The sequence below is a fragment of the Schistocerca cancellata genome, chromosome 3 (assembly GCF_023864275.1).
Source record: "Schistocerca cancellata isolate TAMUIC-IGC-003103 chromosome 3, iqSchCanc2.1, whole genome shotgun sequence".
Taxonomy (NCBI): domain Eukaryota; kingdom Metazoa; phylum Arthropoda; class Insecta; order Orthoptera; family Acrididae; genus Schistocerca; species Schistocerca cancellata.
In genome coordinates this window covers 713370798-713393316 of record NC_064628.1, presented here as the reverse complement: position 1 = coordinate 713393316, position 22519 = coordinate 713370798, and the positions used below count along the sequence as shown (strand labels likewise).

General features: G+C 36.9%; 1 protein-coding gene across 1 annotated transcript in view; it reads right to left on the bottom strand.

Annotated features, from left to right (window-relative positions):
- Positions 1–22519, bottom strand: part of LOC126176531 (tyrosine decarboxylase-like) — a 228493-nt gene that overhangs the window by 73124 nt on the left and 132850 nt on the right. The window contains exon 7 of the mRNA XM_049923687.1: positions 20814–21353. Within this exon, the coding sequence (XP_049779644.1) occupies positions 20814–21353 (540 nt within the window). The remainder of the gene's footprint in view (positions 1–20813; positions 21354–22519) is intronic.

The window sequence follows — 22519 nt, the reverse complement described above, 5'->3', positions numbered from 1 at the left end:
CAGCCGAGTTGCGGAGCACCTCTATCGCCATTTGTGCGTACTGTCGTGGTGGCACTGTTAAATGTCGTGGCACTGTTGCAACAAAATTGATCACTGATTCTAAGTTATGTGTTGTTAATAACACTTATAGTTCACTTTTCCTATCAGAATTACTTAGAATGTTTACACTGAAATCACCACAGATTAATAACTTCCTTTTGTCTCACAGACAGCATAATAGGTAGTAAAACTTTTTGATGAACAGCTCCCAGTCTCCTAATGGGGACCTGTACACTGTTGCTAATATCAATACTACATTATCTAGCTGAAGTTCACATGCACAAACCTCAAAGTGCATTCAACACAAAATTTGATTACTTCTACTGTTATCCATCCTAGATCTACAAGTGTAAGATACTAAATTATACCCACTTATACTGACACTATCCATGTCCACAGTTACATGGTGTTCAGACAGACAGATTATATCAATCTCACTTGCCCGCGAAAGGCAAAGGTCCCGAGTTCGAGTCTCGGTCGGGCACACAGTTTTAATCTGCCAAGAAGTTTCAATCTCATTCTTATTTTTGAGATCATCTAAACACACTGATAGCTCATCTACTTTATTTTTTATTCTCCTGATATTTTGATGAAGTATGATGATACTGCCCTTAGCTTTACCCCAATTAACAGTACGTGAAGTTTCTTTTATTCTATTTATCTTGATTGTCATCTGTCTGGACTTTGGCTGTAACCTAAAAAACCTGTCTGCCTGGACCCATTAACCACAGGTATCGCCCCTTGTGTGACTGTGGACCCCCTTACAGTTTCTGCTAATAGGGAAGCTAACTTACTTTTCGCCATCCTACAACAGAAAAAAATGGCCAATGATAAGTTCATAACAGAATCAGCAAATAAAAGCCAAGCAGTATGGAAAGTCATAAAGAAGGAAGCACATAAAGCATACCATAAAATGGAAAATATCACTCTTAACCATAAGAACAAGAGTATAGCCGATCCGCAAGACATCGCAGAACTTTTTAAATGTTACTTTGCAGAGATTACAAATAATTTAAGAGACAGTGACAAAACAGATACAGTACTAGAAAGAAACAGAAAAACAAAGTGCACTCATGTTCCTCTTCAATCTACATTGATGGAACTATCCCAGATGAAATCATCAGTGCTGCATCAGCTCATAAGAAAATGTCATCAGGGATTGATGGTAATTGTGATTACATGATAAAGCAATGTATTAAAAACATTTCACTTCTTCTTGCAGATATAGTAAATTCATCTTTTCTGATGGGCACATTTCCAGACAGTTTAAAAATTGCTAAAGTGGTCCCTATCCATAAGAAAGGAGACAAAACAAATATAGAAAATTATAGACCAGTTTCATTATTATCAGGCTTTAGTAAAATCATAGAAAAAGTAATGCATAACAGGTTAACAAAATTCTTAGAGAAAAACAAAATTCTCACTGATTCTCAGCATGGATTCAGGAAAAATAGATCAACAACCAGTGCATTCTATGATTTTATAGAAAAGGCCCTGCAAGAAATAGACAAAAAGCAAAGAGCCACTGGCATTTTTTAGACTTAAGTAAAGCCTTTTACATACTGGACCACAACATACTGTTGGAGAAGCTCCAAGTATATGGCATTAGAGGCACTGCACTAAAATGTTTCACTTCATACTTGACAAACAGGAAACAAAAAATACAAACAAAACATGAACTAAATGAAAACACCAGGATATACCTCTCAGATGCAGAAGTTCTAATTAAAGGAGTCCCTCATGGATCCATTTTTTGGCCAATCCTCTTTCTCCTGTATATAAATGATCTAGATCTGAACAATGAGTCACAAACAAGCACTTTTTTTACAGATGACACAAGCATCCTAATTTCAGGAAATCAGGAAATACCCTAAGTCAGCTTAAAACAGCTATTAATAAGGCTACAGAACAGATAAATAGATGGTCTGAGGAAAAAAAAATTAAAAAAAAACATACACACACACAACATTCTTAAATTTCTGTTTAAAAGGTGATGCATGCTGCAGCAGTGTGACAATAAATTCCAGCAAAATTTCATCTTCTCCAGAAACAAAGTTTTTATGCTTATGGCTTCAAAATAACTTCTAACGGCACACACATATAAACAAAATTAATGGAACACTAAATAAAATATGTTACCGTCTCTGTCAAAGCAAGTTATAGCACTGTCCAAACTGCCTACTTTGCCCATTTTCACAGCATCCTACTGTATGGAACTATATTCTGGGGTAATACACTGCCTAGTTCAGTCATCTTATTAACTCAATAAATAACTGTAAGAGCAATGCAACATGCTCGACAAACAGATTCTCATACACCCCTCTTTCAAAAGTCATCAATTCTCCTTCTTCCATGTATGTACATACTAGAAATCTGTAAATATATTAGAAAGAATTGAAAAGATGTAAATGAAAATTTTAATATCCATAAATATGATACAAGAGAAAAGGCAGTTCTGCCACAGGATTATAGACAAAGTGGGGAAACAAAAAAAAACTATTTCAATCACACAAATAGAGGTGGGGATTATAGTTGGGGAAACACTAATTTTAACAGAAGAGAAAACAGTAGATCTAACAACCATAGTTTTCATCATTGGGAACAAAATAGTCACAATAATAATAATAATAATAAAATACAGTAATGAACTCAAACATCCCAGAGCAAACAAACAAAGACCAACGCGCATCAATTAAACAATCAGAGGAAAACGAAATCTTAAGACAGCCACCAGAACAAGCACAAATAGAACACGAAGAGACACACGTGTTAGATATAGAAGAGAAATTTCAGCTGACATATGTAGAATACAAAGACACAAATACAGACATTAGACCATTCTTGCATAGACCGCCAAATAACCCACAAGTCGAAACAACAATAAAAACTATCAACACAATCATACACAACAAAATAAATGAAAACACAACTATGGAAGAGTTACAACTACTGGTTTATATAGGGGCACTCACTACACTAAATATACACACTAGGCAGAGATCAGAACAAACCAACACACAGAAGAAACCCACAAAACCAGCATGGCAACACAGGCTACAGATCAGAATAGAAAAACTGAGAAAAGACATCGGACAGCTAACACAATTTATAAGAAATGAAATATCAGACAAAAAACGAAAAAGGTTAGGTAAAATCTCACAACAAGAAGCAATAGAGCAATTAGATGAAAAAAAGCAGAAATTACAAGCATTGGCCAAACGACTTAGAAGATACAAAAAAAGTGAAAATAGAAGGAAACAAAACCAAACATTCAACACAAACCAAAAAAGATTTTACCAAACAATGAATAACACACACATTAAAATAGACAATCCACCAAACATAACAGACATGGAACACTTCTGGAGCAACATATGGTCAAACCCGGTACAACACAACAGGCATGCACAGTGGATACAAGCAGAAACAGACACACACAAGATGATACCACAAATGCCTGAAGTGATAATTTTGCAACGTGAAGTCACCCGAGCAATTAATTCTACACACAATTGGAAAGCCCCTGGAAATGATAAAATAGCAAATTACTGGCTAAAGAAGTTCACCTCAACACATTCACATCTAACTAAATTATTTAACAGCTACATTGCAGACCCTTACACATTCCCTGATACACTTGCACATGGAATAACCTATCTGAAACCTAAAGATCAAGCAGACACAGCAAACCCAGCTAAATATCGCCCCATAACATGCCTACCAACAATATACAAAATATTAACTTCAGTCATCATACAGAAATTAATGACACATACAACACAGAACAAATTTATAAATGAAGAACAAAAAGGCTGCTGCAAAGGAGCATGAGGATGTAAAGAGCAACTGATAATAGATACAGAGGTGACATATCAAGCTAAAACTAAACAAAGGTCCCTACACTACGCATACATTGATTACCAAAAAGCCTTTGATAGTGTACCCCACACATGGTTACTACAGATATTGGAAATATTCAAAGTAGATCCTAAATTGATACAGTTTCTAAACATAGTAATGAAAAACTGGAAAACCACACTTAATATCCAAACAAATTCAGATAACATCACATCACAGCCAATACAGATTAAGCGTGGAATATACCAAGGAGACTCATTAAGTCCTTTCTGGTTCTGTCTTGCTCTGAACCCACTATCCAACATGCTAAATAATACAAATTATGGATACAATATTACTGGAACATACCCACACAAAATCACACATTTGCTATACATGGATGATCTAAAACTACTGGCAGCAACAAATCAACAACTCAACCAATTACTAAAGATAACAGAAATATTCACCAATGATATAAATATGGCTTTTGGAACAGACAAATGTAAGAAAAATGGCATAGTGAAGGGAAAACACAGTAAACAAGAAGATTACATATTGGATAACCACAGTGCCTGCATAGAAGCGATGGAAAAAACAGATGCCTATAAATATCTAGGATACAGACAAAAAATAGGAATAGATAATACAAATATTAAAGAAGAACTAAAAGAAAAATATAGACAAAGACTAACAAAAATACTGAAAACAGAATTGACAGCAAGAAACAAGACAAAAGCTATAAATACTTATGCTATACCAGTATTAACCTACTCATTTTGAGTAGTGAAATGGAGTGACACAGACCTAGAAGCACTCAATACACTTACACGATCACAATGCCACAAATATAGAATACGTCACATACATTCAGCAACAGAAAGATTCACATTAAGAAGAAAGGAAGGTGGAAGGGGATTTATAGATATAAAAAACCTACATTATGGACAGGTAGACAATTTAAGAAAATTCTTTCTAGAACGAGCAGAAACTAGCAAAATACACAAAGCAATCACTCATATAAATACATCAGCTACACCATTGCAATTTCATAACCACTTCTACAACCCTTTAGATCACATAACATCAACAGATACAAAGAAAGTAAATTGGAAAAAGAAAACACTACATGGCAAGCACCCGTATCATCTAACACAGCCACACATAGATCAAGACGCATCCACACATGGGCCCGGGGTCCCGGGTTCGATTCCCGGCGGGGTCAGGGATTTTCACCTGCCTCGAGATGACTGGGTGTTTGTGTTGTCCTCATCATTTCATCATCATCCAGGAAAGTGGCGAAATTGGACTGAGCAAAGATTGGGAAATTGTACGGGCGCTGATAACCATGCAGTTGAGCGCCCCACAAACCAAAACATCATCATCACCATCACATCCAACACATGGCTAAGAAAATGCAATATATACAGTGAGACGGAAGGATTCATGATTGCAATACAGGATCAAACAATGAACACCAGATATTACAGCAAGCATATTATTAAAGATCCCAATACCACAACAGATAAATGCAGACTTTGCAAACAACAAATAGAAACAGTAGATCACATCACAAGCAAATGTACAATACTAGCAAATACAGAATACCCCAGAAGACATGACAATGTAGCAAAAATAATACATCAACAACTTGCCATAAAACATAAACTAATAAAACAACACGTTCCCACATACAAGTACACACCACAAAATGTACTGGAGAATGATGAATACAAATTATACTGGAACAGAACGATTATAAAAGATAAAACAACACCACATAACAAACCTGACGTCATAATCACCAATAAAATGAAGAAATTAACACAACTAATTGAAATATCCATACCCAACACAACAAATATACAGAAGAAAACAGGAGAAAAAATTGAAAAATACATCCAACTGGCTGAGGAAGTCAAGGACATGTGGCATCAGGATAAAGTCGACATTATACCAATTATACTATCAACTACAGGAGTCATACCTCACAATATCCACCAGTACATCAATGCAATACAGCTACATCCAAACATATATATACAACTACAAAAATCTGTAATTATTGATACATGTTCAATGACACGAAAGTTCCTAAATGCAATGTAACATATACTGTACAGTTAAAAGGAAGTGACACTTGATCAAGGTCCGTGTCACTTTCATTTCGAACCAGACCTAAGGTCTGAGAAAGGAAAGAAATAATAATAATAATTTCCACTCAAGGGAAAACTATAATTTCCATTCAAGAGGACAATTAAGCAACAATTGGAGCAAAAGTAATAACAGGGAGTCTGAAAACAGGAATTGGCAGGAACATAGTGACACCAAGAGTCAAAATGCTATGGGAAGTCATGACGTAAAAAACTAGCATGCGCTCCATTGTTGGTCCACAAGGTAGGGGTGAAAAGCATAGATAATAGATGGATCAATAACAGTGACTACACTGTACCTAAAGATACATCTCAAGTAATGAGTAGTTATCTTATGAATGTGTACTACCCTCTAAACACAGTACCTGTTAAGAATGAACACATTGGTTGTAATAAAGAGCCAGCAGAAGTAATTGACTTAGCTGAATTTTATGAATGGGCAGAGCCTTGTAGTTTGTCAGATGACCAGCAGATTAACAATTTAAATGATTTAGGAGTTAATGCACTGATGAGGGAACCAGGCGAGCAAATTGTTGACACTGATTTAATGAGCAAAGAATTAAATACACTTGGGTGTGAAAGCGACATTTTAAGTTTTTGGGAGAGAGAAGTTGATGATGGTAGTATTTGGGAAAATGAAGATTTAATGATACATGATGATGGTGAAAAATATTTTGTTTGCTTGAAAGAGGAAATGGAGGCATTAGGTGCTGTGGGAGAAACTGATATGCAAGTTGTAGATGTACCCAAGGATGTTATTAACAATTTAAGTGGTGTTAATGTCAGTGTCACAACCAATAGGTTCTGCAATCCAACATCTTACGAAGGAACCTGGGTAGATGATAAAGATTCCCTGAACAGTAATACTGACTGTGCAAGTAGGCTACCATTTGCAATGAACAAAGGTGAATTATTTCTTTATAATATGTGGCTAAATAGTGATGCAATTAGAAATGACAGCAGTTTTAGAAAACTGATTCTTAATATGTCTCAAATTTTATATCCTGATTGGTGGAAAAATACTAAACATATTATTGTTGAACAACTGAAGGATAAATATCTTAGTGATGAACAATGTTATATGGGTGAAAATATTTGGATTAATGAAATTATCAATGCAAGTGACAGTGCTAATGATGTGTGTGTTAATGTAATGACCATAGATAATAAAGGTGACAGTAATATAGGTACTTGTGAGTCAGGAAGTAATTGTTTTAGTGAAATTCAAAATTTGGCATTAAATATGTGTTTTTGTTACAAATAAACCATGAAATATTGCATCATGATTTCGATAGTCCAGTGATAATTAAAAAAACCTGCACCTTTTCTTGGACCCAGAGCAGCAAAGGAATCATTGCCGAAACAACGAGAAGCCACATGGACAACACAGACTCAACAGCATCAACAAAGGAGACATCATGGCCAGCCCTACTAAAGTACTGCCAGCCCTACTAAAGTACTATACAGCCTTTAGCCACACTGTAATGGTGTCCTTATGGAGATAATTTTTCCAGCACAGTAGAGAAGGTGCCATGACAACGTCAGTAGTAAGAGAGGTCGAAGTGGTGGAAACATCGAGGGGGGGGGGGGGGGGGGGGGAATCCTCTGGAGGGTTGCAGAAGGTATCCGCCAGCAAGGACGGCCCTTGATGTCAGTGTGAAAATGTTTGACAGCCTTGTGCACCACCAGAAGCTCTTTATCAAAAGAGGAATATTTCTTCTGTGCTATAGACAGTTTTTTGGAGAAGAGTGAAACTGGTGGTGAAACTGTGTCGTCTTTGCTCTGTTGTAATACTGCCCCAATCGTGATGTCGCTTGCATCCGCAGTGATGAACAAATCAGCAAATGGATCAGGGTGGGCGAGTATGACTGCATGAGCTAAAGCTGTTTTAAGAGCCCTGAAAGCCTCTAGCATGGGTTCAGTCCAGCAGACTGATTTAATGCCCGAAGTTTGTTTGCCGAAGTGCGAGTCCATCAGTGGGGTCTACACGGTGGTGGAAGAAGGTAGATGATGGCGGTAGTAATTTATAGTAACTAGGAAATGTCTGAGTTCTTTGTACATAGCTAGGGGGTGGCAATGACATGATAGCCTGCACATGGGATTTGGGAGGCTGTATTCCATTTGCAGAGACAGTGTAACCCAGAAATGTCACAGAAGACTGATGCAATTGGAATTTTTCTTTGTTGACCCCAACACCATTGGATGCCAAAGTCTGGAGGACCTGGGATAAATTATCTTTGTGGACTTCAGTTGATTTGCTGAAAATGAGTATGTCATCCAGGTATGCAAAGCAGAACTTGAAACGTCATAAGACTGAGTCAATGAAACGTTGCCACGTTTGTGCTGCAGTCTTTAAACAGAATGGCATGAAGTTGTACTGGAACAAACCGAGTGGTATGAGTATTGCAGTCTTTGGAATGTCTTCCGGTGCTACGGGAATCTGGTGATAAGCACGTTTGCAGACAATCACACTGAAGATTGTGGTGCCCGGTAACATATGAGAGAAATCGTTTATGTTTGGCATGGGCTAATTGTCCATGACAATGTGAGCATTTAAATGTCTGTAATCACCACACATTCAAAAAGAACCATCATGTTTGGTGATGAGGTGAACTGGTGAAGACCAATTGCTGTCTAATGGCTGTAGAATGCCTGCCTCCAGAAGTTCATTAATTTGCTGCTGGGCCGCACACAACTTAATGGGGTTGAGGCATCTAACCTTGTGTCTAATAGGAGGGCCGGCAGTGGTAATTACCTTGTGCATTGTTCTGTCAGTGATGGAAGAGACTGAGAACTGCACGCAAGGCTGAGTAATGTTCTGATGTGGAGTTCTGGAATGAGTGGGGTGCGATGAGGCACAGCCATTAGCGCGAGTGGGAAAAGGCAGCACAAAAGTCACATGCCTATTACGTGAGCGCAGCATGTGGTCGTTTGTAGAGGTCAGCTGTGCACACAGCATGGAGCAGAATGGTGTGCGCAGTGACTCTCTGTTGTTAACTTTGCTTTGGGTAACCGGCTCGGGCGAGAGAGGCTCTGTCATCACGCGAGGTACAGCAATGGCCACCGAGTTGCTTGACTGGCACACAGGAGAGGCAGAATGTTTATCAACAAGCAGTGTGGCTGCCTACATAGTGGGTGTGGTCATGCTGTGCGAGCAACTGTTGTTAAAGACACTGTTTGAAACACGAGGCACTGCGCATAGTGAGCACTTGGGCGGTGCGGAGGTCACTGAATGAGAATCGTCACACGCAATGAATATTTTTGAACTAACCTGATGAGTGTTCAAACTGATGCTTGGTGATGAAGTTTGATCCAGTGAGGGAACTGTGGATTCCAGTTTCCACAGCGAGGTGCGAGCCGCAGCAAGCTCATTGTAAGTGTGAGCAATGCGTTGTTTCAGCTCGTCATTCTCCCAGCGGAGGTGCACCACTGAGCCGTATTCTGAAAGTAGGTTAGTGATGCAGGTCACAATCCTGCCAGTGAGGGTGGAACACTTGTGAACTATATTCCATGTTGCAGCAGTAATGGAACAAGGAGTATGGGTGCCGGACCACAGTATCTGGTTTGGGGAGAGCTTACAATGGGACAAAAAAATCCATACCAAGAATTGGTTTATCAATGTCGGTGATGCAGAAGGTTCAATGGAAATGCAGAGAAGGGGTGGCCTGGAGCTTAAAGTGGCAACGACATGAGTTTTCCTCGCACACTGGCCCTGCACCCTTCGTGGTAGAGCCATAAAACACTGGTGAAACCTGTTGGCGGTCTCATTGTCATAGTACAACATTGCTGGGTGAAGAGGCTATGTTGGGTGCACTCTTACCCAAGTGGTCGCGAAACTGGGCTGCCGATCCAGTGGTTTGTTGTGGCAAACTGGATGTGTAAAAACGTCTGCTACTGATTTGTGAGGTAGGCGTAGCTTGGTAACAGTTGACTGTGTGCGCATTTTGCACAAATGGCAGTGTTGCACATGGCACTACTGCAACCGATGTCATGGCGCATAGAGGATCAAAGCACACGTGTGAATTTCGGTCCCTTTGAACTTCGTATGAGTGATCAATCGTCACACTATTTAGTAGATCGTCCACTTCACCTTTCACTTGGTATTGTGAAACCAGTGAAACAAAGCCTGAGGCCATTGTTTGAGGTAACTGCACAACACTCCGTCATTGTGAAGTTGCTAAAGTAGAGGTTATCCTCGTCGAAGATCATAGATCATTGTCCGTTAGCTGTGAAATACCCAACGGCGGAAGGTTGTGTTGACCTGGTCATAAGAGCTGGGCCTCCAAATCTTAATAAAGAATATTCTGTGATGTAGCCATGGCGTTGGATGTGAAACCTGTTTATTCTATACGACCGGTGTGGAAGTCGCGGAAGACATAGAACTTTTTTGTCCGAGGTCACCAATATGGAATTCTGGATACGGATCATAATATAAGTAATAAACAGTTCCCAAGTTTTCTGTATACACATATATTTTACCATAAAGACCGATAAACATGAACACTGCATGAAGTACAAAGGCAGACTAAATTAAAGATGGTGGCTTGTCAGAGCAGTTAATATTCCAAAGATTGTAATTTGTGTGGTCAATGTGACCTATCGACACCACACATTCAAGTGATTCAAGTCATGAAAGAACCATTAGAAAGATGAGGCAGATATACATTTAAATGATGTTTTTGTATTCTAAAGGTTAATTTGTACCTCAAAAAAGTATTTTGTGTCTCTACCAATTCCAGTGCCTGTTGCAATAGGGTTCTATGTTTATATTTATGACTGTCCCTGTTGACCCATCCATGGGGTGAATAAGGATGATTCTTAATTGCAAAGTAGTACAAATATACTAAGTAGTACCAAATATATTTGGTTTCAAGGATGAGTAACAATACCATCTTCCACTTGTGTGACTAAAGTATCTATTGCAGTTTGTATTTCTGGATTTGTTATTTAAATCCCTTAAAATCTGTCCCTATTCACCTTTGTTGACAGTACTGATTATTATAAAAATGTAGAGTTATTATCTGAAAACCACAAAAACTGTTTTCTGTTTATCATAAATCTATTCTTTCACTGGTCTCCTGCATAAAGAGGCTAAAATGTAAGTAACGTATTGACTCTGGACTAAATACTAAGAGTTCTATGTGTGGTATGGAGAAGCCATAGCAAGAGAGAGAGAGACAGAGACACAGAGAGAGAGAGAGAGAGAGAGAGAGAGAGAGAGAGAGGGGGGGGGGGGGGGAGAGACTTTTTGGGTTTTACAGAATACATAATATTTTTGTAAAGCTTACATATGTCATAGTATAGTGCAATATCACACATATGTCAACCTCCTTGACTTATATGTGAGATATGAAGAGTGAATAAACCAGAAAAATCACCTAAACTGATGGACAACTTTTTATTTCTGGCAACTGACTATAATATTGCAGAATCCGCATCTTATATGAGAACTTGGAGTTTTTATGTCATCAAGATCCTCTGGAAAAAAAGATATGTAAACTATGACCTTTAAGTTTTCCTGAGCATTGTCAGATTGAGGATTTCTGAACTCACATTAGACATGACAGAATGCTTTAATTCCAGTCAGAAATCCAAGTTAGCACTGTAAAACAAAATTCTGACACATAAAATTTTGTATTTTTCTTTCTATTGGACATATATTCCGGCAGAGTGTCATGGATAAAATTTGCTTATGACATTCTGGGGATATGTGTCATGTAACGGACTAAGACTTCTAACAACCTGGTTTTCACAGTCCAACAAGCACAACAATAGTTAATTGAACACAAAATTATTTTACTGACTTCATGTCTGTTGAAATGTATGATACTGAACTTTGGAACCAAAGTTGTAGACAGACAGTGCCTACATTGTTTGTTGAAATAGGCAAAAGTCAAAATATATTCATCTTGAATTCTCATTGTTGTAGATATTGGCTTGGCTCATTGTCTTGTAAAAATTCAAGGCATGATCTCTGTGAAAGCCTATGTCTTAATGTGTTTAAGAGCAAAACATTTTCCTTTTAATGATGGTTCATCATAATGAATTCATGAAATCAAATCTGTCAATAACAAGACCTTGTTCAATTGCATAAAAATGATACTAGATAAACTTATAAGCTTTTTATCATCCACTTTTTGTGTATTTCATCTTGAACAAATCCAAAAAAATTATTATATATAAATGTGTAGAACTTCTGTAAGCACACTTTAGATATTTATAATGGAGACAAGTCCTCTCCATCACTTCACAAGGACTCTTTCCAATTCTCTCCAAAAATCATAAAGTACACAAAGATGTTACATTTTGACAGTACACAAGTTTGTTAGATGACATCACAAGAAGACTGTGGAAACCTTTATACAGAGAATATTAATCAGAACACAAACATATTTTGTAAGGAATGAATGACTATGTAATTTTTAAATGACTTCATGATGAAATGAAATAAATTCTGACAGCAGCCACAATTGGGCATTGAAATGAACTCAGTGGCAACAAGGAAAAATGTGTGCCAGATGAGGGATTTCCTGCTTTATGCGAACAGTTGTCTTAACAGGTTTGGCTATCCAAGCATGCTTTCCATCTGACCTATATTCTCAACTTGTTGCAGTCTACTTACGTAACACCCCCTGTCCACCATGCTCTTTTATCACTGGATTCTCACAAGAGTTCAGGAGAGAGAGTGCACCCACACTGACATGATCTTAATAGTCATCACATATATATAAAAATTGATTTCATTGGATAATTAACTATTTCTGGAGTAAGGTGAAAATGAAAAGAAATGAATTTTCAAACTATAATGGTAAAAACATTATATGATAAATGCAATTTCAGATAAGAGTTGCAAACACCATAACAACCTTGAAATTTCCCATAATGAATATGAATTAGTCTTAATGTATTAGAGACTAGCCTTCATTGAAGGCAGAAGACTCAGCTTAATTTTCTTCTTTGAAGTTTACATATACTAATGCTTGCCATTGCTAAGCACCACCTGTTACTTTTTCTTACTTTTCTTGTGAGACTGGCTTTGTGGGATTTGAAAAATCCCTGTACAAGCTTTACTAGTCCCATACACTTGAACAGGACTGTGACAATGTCCTGTACTCTGACTCTTTTCTTTTATGAGTACTTTATAAATCTTCTTACTGGAATCAGTAACATGCCCACATTTCTCTGCTACCTTGACATGGTAGCACCTATGTGGTATGCCATCTGTAGGGTTTCAATGAATACTTTATCGGAAAATGGATTTAAAAGACTTGCAGTGAAAATGATTCCTAGATTCTTGAATGGAGTGAAGATGTTGCTGTCATGCATGCATAGAGCTACAAAATATCTTTTTTTTTTAATTCTTGGAGCTGATAATAAGTCATAAAGGTCTGTGATGCATAAATTAAATAACTATTTCCACGTTTTTGATGACTGAAATAACCTGAAAAAAGAGGTACCACATTTGTTTGACATTTAATAAGTCATAAAGGTCTGTGATGCAAAAATGAAATAACTATTCCCACGTTTTTGATTACTGAAATAACCTGAAAAAAGAGGAACCACATTTGTTTGACATTTAAGTAACTATGTAGCAAGTTACTGTGACACTGAAAAGGAATATTTAGTTTGTGACTGTAGGATGTCACAGAGAAAATTAAAGATACAGCTGCTCCTTTAAGGTTATGAAGCCTATTTCTATTTTATTTGGGTTTGCTCTGCTTGCACTTTTGTGGTCTGTATTGACTTGACAAATAGTTAATTGTTTTGGGCTCTGTAGTGATGATAGCAACTGTGACGCAACTGCACTCATGAAATTTCCAGGTGAATGAAGTGGTGCCAAAGTGCTTGTGGTCTATAACTTACTATAGTGAGGATGCTCTAAAATGGCAGTTGGCCATGAGCAAAACAAATGGGGACTTATATTGCTGTAGGGAGATAAGCAGCGATGTAGAATAAGCTGTCCGTCTCTCCAACAGGGCTGTCACGATATTCTCCCACTTTGTGAATCTGCAAAAGTAGAAAAGACACATGGCAATAATGATTGTCAATTGTCTCTCACTATTTGGTATTGTGAGAGTCAATCTTGAACATGTAATGGAGCCAAACTAGTGTCTTCAAAACAACACACAAAATAAAGCAAAATGAAGCACACCAAGCATTCAATAATGAATGCCACAATAGCTTGCAGCGCTATAAATGAGGTAGTGCAAACACAACCTCTACAGGTATCTTATGCAGCCAAACTTCAAAATGCTCCCTTCCCACATCCACACCCACCCTCATCTCCACGTAAAAATGTCATGTTAAAATGTCAGCACAGTAAACATATTGGTCAACAATGAATACATAAAAATCACTTGAAGGTACAATACAAAGAGGTCAATGGACGTACACTGGATGAGGTAGCATGTGTGAAGTTCCAGAGCATCCACATGCATAATAAACTGTGATGACATGACAGTGTGGAAGTGTTAACCAAAAGCTTTGTTCTATAAACTTTCCACTCAGACATCTCTCTCACTGTGTTGACCTGCATACAGGATTCATAGCATACTGTTCCTAAGTTATGTTCTGTAGCATAATCTTCAGGGGCACTACAATTAAGCCTATAAGTATTTATTGTACAGAATTGTGCAATAAGAATACTGAGTAAATTTGTTAACTAATCATCTTGCAAAAGGTTCTTCAGGAACCTATGGATTCTTGCAGTTATTTGGCTATACAGGCAATCCCTAGTGATATCTGTGGTTAACAAGCCTGAATTTAGGATGAACTCAGCAAGTCATAATCACAATACTACAAGTAGAAATAATCTGCATATAAAGTATGCATACAAATCTAATGTTTAGAATGCAGTTTTATAGACTGATGCAAAAGTCTGTAAGAGATGGACAATGGACATCAGGTTAGAAATCTAAAAACATACTTACTTAAAAATAAGGTAAAATAATACCTAATTACCTGCTCCTTCCACAGGAACACTTGGACTCAGAAATGTAAATTCCATGTAAATCTAATATTTGTATTACATAGATCCTGAATTTGTATTTTACAGATAGCTGGTTGTTGCCTGTGTAGTATTACATAAAGCTTATTTTTAAGTATTAGATTGAAACAGCAGCTAAGTATTATTTTAGGAGGAGCAGTGGCTTTATTCAGTAGCCATTTTCCTCTCAACATACATATATAAATTAATCTAGAAGCAATAGTCATAATTATGAGTTTCAGTAGTTTAGCCCTAGTCGTAATATGTTGTTAGTACACATTACAAAAGTAGCCAACAGTAACTGCTTCTATCTGTTAATGACTAACTTGACTCATTATGGGAATTACAGAAGACAATGTGTGCATGGCTGCATGAAAGTCCCACTAGTGTCATCATTTTGACATTATCTTATGTTGGTAGTGGATAGGGATCTTAAAAGTACTGTATTGAAGCACTCAGGGTTTTGCATTGTTTCTCCAATTATGTGTGGCAAAGTTCATGGAATTTCAAGATGTAAAAATCTAACTGTTGCGTTTCCAAAGTCAGAATGTGAAATATCTTAATAAAAACTGTAAGTAAGCAGCAAATCAGAGATTTTTCAAGTTGCAGAAGATTGAAAAACAAAGTTAAGTAAAAGATGAAAAAGTTTCAGTGTTCCCTAGTTCTTCATATTCTACTGTTAGCCTCAACTTGTAACTCAAACAAAACTAGTGATGCACAAAAGCATAAGTTACAATATATGCTAAACAAATAAAATTATTTGTTTAATTATGTTAGAATCTGATTCTCTGAAATGTCCAATAGCAGCTTATACCCTTAACAATATGAGTTTCCTTTACATTGTTTTATGCACAATTTCATTTTATTTCTTATTTTTTAAGTAAACAGATACTTCTTTATCACGTAAGACTGACTGACACTTCACCTACAATAATAATAATAATAATAATAATAATAATAATAATAATAGCTTTATTCAACATCGAATGGTACACTGCACATGTACAAAGAAACAGTAATGATTAAAGTTATTTGTAGAGTACACAAGACACATTCTTCTGAATACGTCATTAATTTACAACAAAATTACAATAAGGTGTTTACTTATTTCTATTCACACAATTTCACAGAGCATTTGTTGTTCTTCATATAAGTATGGTACTCTTCTAATGTGTAGAAAGGGTGTTTTACTAAAAATTTCTTAAGCTGATGTTTCAGTTTGATTGTAGGAAGAGCCATGACTGCTCTAGGCAGTGCATTAGCTAATTTTATACCTGCATACTGAGGCCCCTTTTTGTAGAGTGCTGTTCTGTGGCTGCCAATGTAAAATCTTTCTTTATTTCTAGTATTGTACTGGTGGAAATCTGAATAAGTGTTTGGGTGCTGTCTTTTCACAAGCAATATGGCTTTTAGAATGTATGTGTTTATAACAGTTAACACCTCTGTTTTTGGAAACAAGTTGCGACAAGATTCCCTATATTTTGCTCCACAGATTATTCTCACACCCCTTTTTTGAAGAACGAGTAGATTATCTAGATTAGCTTTGGTTGTTGCCCCCCAAATTTCAATACCGTAGTTCAAGTGAGAGGAGAAAAGAGCATGGTATGCAGTCTTTAGGACTACGGTGTCTCTACAGAACTTGCTAATAGAACTGATTGCAAATATATTTTTTGACAACTTAGTCGCTAGAGAGTCAATATGTGTGTCCCATTTCAGGTTGCTTTGGATTGTTACGCCAAGGAATTTTACACTAGACTCTTTCTTGACCAATGCATTGCCCATGTATAATTTAATTTCATTATTCAAACTACTTTTGTTAAACTCCATCAAACATGTTTTACTGGTGCTTACATTTATGTGGCTTTCATTAAAAAACTGAACAATTTCTTTTGTCACATTATTACACTCGGCTTCTAGTTCATTACATGATTCCTTTTTACATACAATGGACGTGTCATCGGCATACAGAACAATTTTGGAATTTATAGTACAGTATTTAATATCATTTACATAGATCAAGAACAGAAGGGGGCCCAATACCGAGCCCTGGGGTACCCCATATTTTATGCAAGTGATCTCTGATTTGTAGACATCACTTTCCATTTAAAGTAGAACAAACTGCTTTCTATTGCTCATATAAGACTTTATTAGGTCATAAGCAGCGCCTCTAATGCCCATGTTCCATAGCTTGTCTAATAGGATGTCAACATTCACACAATCAAAGGCTTTTTCCAGGTCTAGGTATACACCTGCCACATGTTCCTTGCTTTCGATACCGCCTAACACCTCTTCAATTAGTTGAGCAGCTGCAGTGCTAGTTGATTTACCTTTTACGAATCCATTGTGATTTTTGAACATAAGGTTGTGTTTGTTAAGAAAGTTTATAATCCTGTTGTATATAACTTTCTCAACTATTTTGGAAAAGACAGGAAGGATTGAGACTGGTCTGTAGTTTTCTATTTTGTTGTTGTCACCTTTCTTAAAAATGGGTGATACCTGTGCTATTTTTAGTCTGTCTGGAAATGTGCCTGATTCTATTATATTGTTGACTGCTGCAGACAGAGGTACAGAGACATTTTGGGTACAGGCTTTTAAAACATTAGTATTTAGGCCATCATGCCCAGCTGAATTAGAGGGTTTTAGAGAGCTAATGATGCCCATTATTTCTGCACAGTTTGTGGGGGCTAGATATATACTATGGTCACATGTATTACCTTTAAAACTGTAGTGCATGTTTTTATGTTTGTCATTTATGGCTTCCCCTACAGAAGAAAAATATTCATTAAAAATATTTGAAATTTCCAGTTGGTCTTTTATGAGCGTGCCATTGTGGTTAATAGTTTACAGGATTTGTCATTGCCAGTTATAAAACTGTTTATGACTGCCCAGATGCCAGTAGTTACGTTGTGTGAGTTTTGAAGCTTATTTACAACATAGTTGCTCCTGGTCTGTGTAAGTAAGTCCTTATAGTGTGCTTGATATATTTTGAAGGCTTCCTTTAGCTCAGGAGTCTCTCTATTATTCAGCATTGCACTGTGGAGTAGTTTTAATTTATCCCTCGCTTCAGTGACATTACTATTTACCCAAATATTTTTGTTTATATTTTTTGTTTGTTTCATTTTTGTGATTACAACTGGGCATGTGGTATCAAAGCAGTAATAGAAGTCAGCAGCAAAGTTATCATATGAAAAGCTATTATTTTCAAACCATTTTATTTGTGCTAGCATCCAGTTTAGTCTATTTATGTTGTCATTATATATTATTCTTTTAGTTACAGACTGTTGCTTTGTGGTGACAGTGGGGGCCTCATGGTGTTCCAATTTAAGCTGTACTGCATGGTGATCTGAGATTGCTAGTTTTAAAACCGATGCACTGTGGGATAGGTGGGTCATGTTTGTTATTATGTTGTCAAGACATGTTTTACTATTGCCAATTTCTCTAGTGGGTTCCCGAATGAGTGGGGTCAGGTTAAATTCATCACACAGGCGAAGTAACCTTTTGGTGCTCACATCATTTGTTAATAAATCTATATTTATATCCCCTGTAACTATAATATTTACATGACCATTTGGCCCAGAAAATGTTGTGTCTATATATACAAGCAAGTCAGAAAGATTTACAAAAAAGGTATCTGTATTTGCTGCAGGTGGCCTGTAAACACCGATAACTGTTATGTTATCTCTACCCCATTTCAGGTTTATTGCAGCAAATTCTGAGACTCCTTCCAAGCAGAAGGCACTCACATCAATAACATTAAAATTACTTTCATTTACAGTGGAAATTGCTACACCTCCCCCAGTCTTGTCTTTTCTATTGAAGGCTGTGCAGAATTTCATACACAGTGGTTGACTAATGCTAATCAGAGCTTCATTGTACCAATGTTCAGTTACAACTAATATATCGGGTTTGTCAATCCGTGAAATTACATCTAGATCATTATGCTTATTTCTAAGACTACCAAGATTCTGGTGTATGATTTTAAGGCTGAGTTTTACCTGCTGGACCTTAGAGGATAATTTTGGACTAGCAATGAGGCCAGCAGGCTTCACAAGTTTCCCTGGCTTGCCAGCGGTGGCTGGTGTTGTGGCAGATTTTGTTGAGGTGGGTTGTACCACCCCATGGCAATGGACTTCTTTTCATCACTTTGTGAACAATGTCGCCTGACTTCCTCAATAATTTTGCTACTAATGATCTTTTTGCCTCTTTTGTTCATGTGCAGACCATGAGATGTGTGCAGCTCCCTTTCTAGATAGCTGACATCTACTAGAGACACATTCTGAAATTTACTACATAGATCTTTAATCCTGTCATTTGTTTTATGAACTTCCCGGTTCACAATAGACTGTTTCATAAGATCATGCCTCTGTGGAATGTTGACAACAACTGTTTTAGTGTCATTTAACTTACCCAGTACCATTTTCATATGTCTAATTGCATCATTTGCTTGATTTCTTGCTACATCAAATGAACCTCCCATAATAACGACACAGTCATTGGATGAGAAGGAGTCACACTCCTGCATGCACGGCTTCACCACAGCAGAAAGAGGGGCTCCAGGCTGGATGTGGCCTACAGCTGCAAAGTTGTCTTGCATGTTTGTGATGTTTTGCGCTATTTCACGTCCATGGCTGTCTCCATATAATAGAATCCGGCCCTGATTGTGTTTCTGATTGTCGTCATTTCTTCTGTTTTTCTCTAGGGACGATTTCTTGCATGTAATTTCACAGATTCCACTTCCTTGGACGGTTTGTTTACATTCAGTTTCACGTTTTGCACACGAGTTTGGGACTTCGTGTTTTCTGAACTTATCACTGACAGTTTTTTTGCTGCTTGAAGGATTACTTCTAGTTTGCACGGACTGAACTTGTTCTTGTTCCACTATTTCTTTGAGAATTTGAAACCTGTTTTGAGTATTGACGGCAGGAAAGCTTTCCTTGGTTTTTAGTTTAGGCCTGCAGTCGTTCATCAGGTGCTGTTGTTCAAATTCACTCACCTTCTTATTTAAGAGAGTAACTTCAGCCTTTAGGCTCTGGATTTCACTTACCATATCGCCGACTAGAACAGATAATTCACACCTACAGTCACAAATTTTTGCTTTATGATAATTATCTGAGTTCTAGTTAGAGAGCATGGTGAACATTTGTGTTTAAAACAAAAACAAAAATAGAAAAACCTAGACCTGTACTCATGGATGCATTTCATTCAAGTTTACTGCATATATTGTTGGTTTATTGTAGTTTAATGATACAAATTTAATGTTGCAGAAAATGAGCAAGTGAAATTACTAAGACTAAATACTAGTAACATATAAAACAGTAGGTAAAATTATATATTACAACTAAAAAATTAATGGATTGTAACTAGTTACACAAAGTATTTTGATTATGATATCTGTATGACAATCACTAACCTACAGCAGATTGATGCGTGGAGCACAGTAACCCATGACAGAAAACAGCACTGACACTAGGTTTCGAGCACCAGTTCTTTCCCTAACAACAGTTCACATACTCACATATACACACAATCATACAGACATCCAAACATGCATTCCTTGAGCAATTATTTATACTTGATTACTGAAATGAAAGAGTTCAATAATCAAGTACTATTGCTAGAAAAAGAGCTAGTGTGAATGCTGTTTTCTGTTATGTGTAATTGTGCTTTACACATTGATCCACTATAGGTGTGATTGCCTTTCTCTTATTTTATGTACTGCTCCACTCAAGAATTTCCATTATTGTTATAAGTGCAGATGTAATTAACATTTCAGTTCTTATTTTAAATCTATGACTTACCAAGCAATCATTCATCAGTATAAAACGCTTATCTTTCTTTATGTAGGACTCAAAGAGTTTGGCTAAATGACAATGTCTCTTAATATGGTATTGTATTCCATTAATACCATAGCATCTCAATACAAGCCACAGCTTTAGAGCCCGGAATCTCCGAGAGAGTGGTATACCCCACTGACGAAATTCTACAGTTTCATCTTCCCAGTCATCTTGCAAATACAATTTGTTTACTGCCAGTGATTCAATAAGGTGTTGATAGTTCTGGACCCACAGGCATGAACAGTCAAAATTGACTAGAAACCACGTGCTGGGACAGACATTTATTGATCGTGCATATTCGATACCACTCATCAAATATCTAAATTCTGGGCAAATAAAAGCATTGCCTGCATATGCCGCATCTACATGAAGCCAGATAAGAGAGTAGTCACTACAGACTTGAGCAATTTCCTTTACATTATCAAATGAGCACACTGTGGTTGTACCAAGTGTTGCAGCTACATAGAATGGAACAAACCCTTCCCTTATATCAGCTTCTATTGCCTGAAACAGAAAATTGGGAGAATAAAGAAGAGAAAAACTGGCACAGTAGCAACAAATTTGAAACAAAATTATCTATATTAAACAGAAGTAGTGATAGAGTTTAGTTGAAATGTAAACAAATTAAGCAGTACTTAGCAGCATATTAGGGTTAAATGTTTAACAATGGTTCACTCAATGCAATTTAAATTCAGATTGCAGTATTTTAGCAAGGTTCTTATTTGGAACATAAAGTTTTATAAGAAATATAAAAATATAACAGAATTATTGTAGTGAGACCAGAAACTTGTACAATTAAAAATAATAATTCATTTTTCTGTTGCTGATAATCTGTTAACAGTGAACAATACTGCCATCCAGTTTTTATTTTTATTTATTTTTTATTTTTACTGAAATATTGGAACGTCCTAAAATTTAAAAAATGCTGTTATTGTTGGTGAAATTCTTTTGTTAAAAACACTCAGGCAACTAATGCTGCGGTGGTCTAGCAGTTCTAGGCGCGCAGTCCGGAACCGCATGACTGCTACGGTTGCAGGTTCGAATCCTCGGGCATGGATGTGTGTGATGTCCTTAGGTTAGTTAGGTTTAAGTAGTTCTAAGTTCTAGGGGACTGATGATCACAGATGTTAAGTCCCATAGTGCTCAGAGCCATTTGAACTAATGCTGTTGTAATGTAGTTATAGAATTTAGTCCAAAAACTTTTGATACCGCTCTCCATACTAAGCTATTTTGTGCAAATCTTTCCATCTTTGCATAGCTACTGCATCCTTCATTCATTTGAGTCAGCCTACTGTCTCAAACCATGGTCTCTCTCTACAATTTTTACCTCCCCTTCCCTCAATCAGCAAATTAAGTACTCCTTGCTACATCATAATGTCTCCTGTCAACTGATCCCTTCTTTTACTCACATTTTACCAGAAGTTTCTCTTCTCCCTGATTTGATTTTGTACCTCTTCGTTAGTTATGCAATCTACCAAATTTAACCCTAAGCATTCTTCTGCAGCACCCTAGTTTCAAAGCTTCTAATATCTCCTTGCCTTTACAGTTTACTGTACATGTTTCACTTGCTCAAGACAAATACTTCCAGAAAAGACTTTCTAACATTTAAATTTGTATTAGATGTTAACATATTTCTCTTGTTTAGGGAAAGTCGGTATTTTACATTCTCT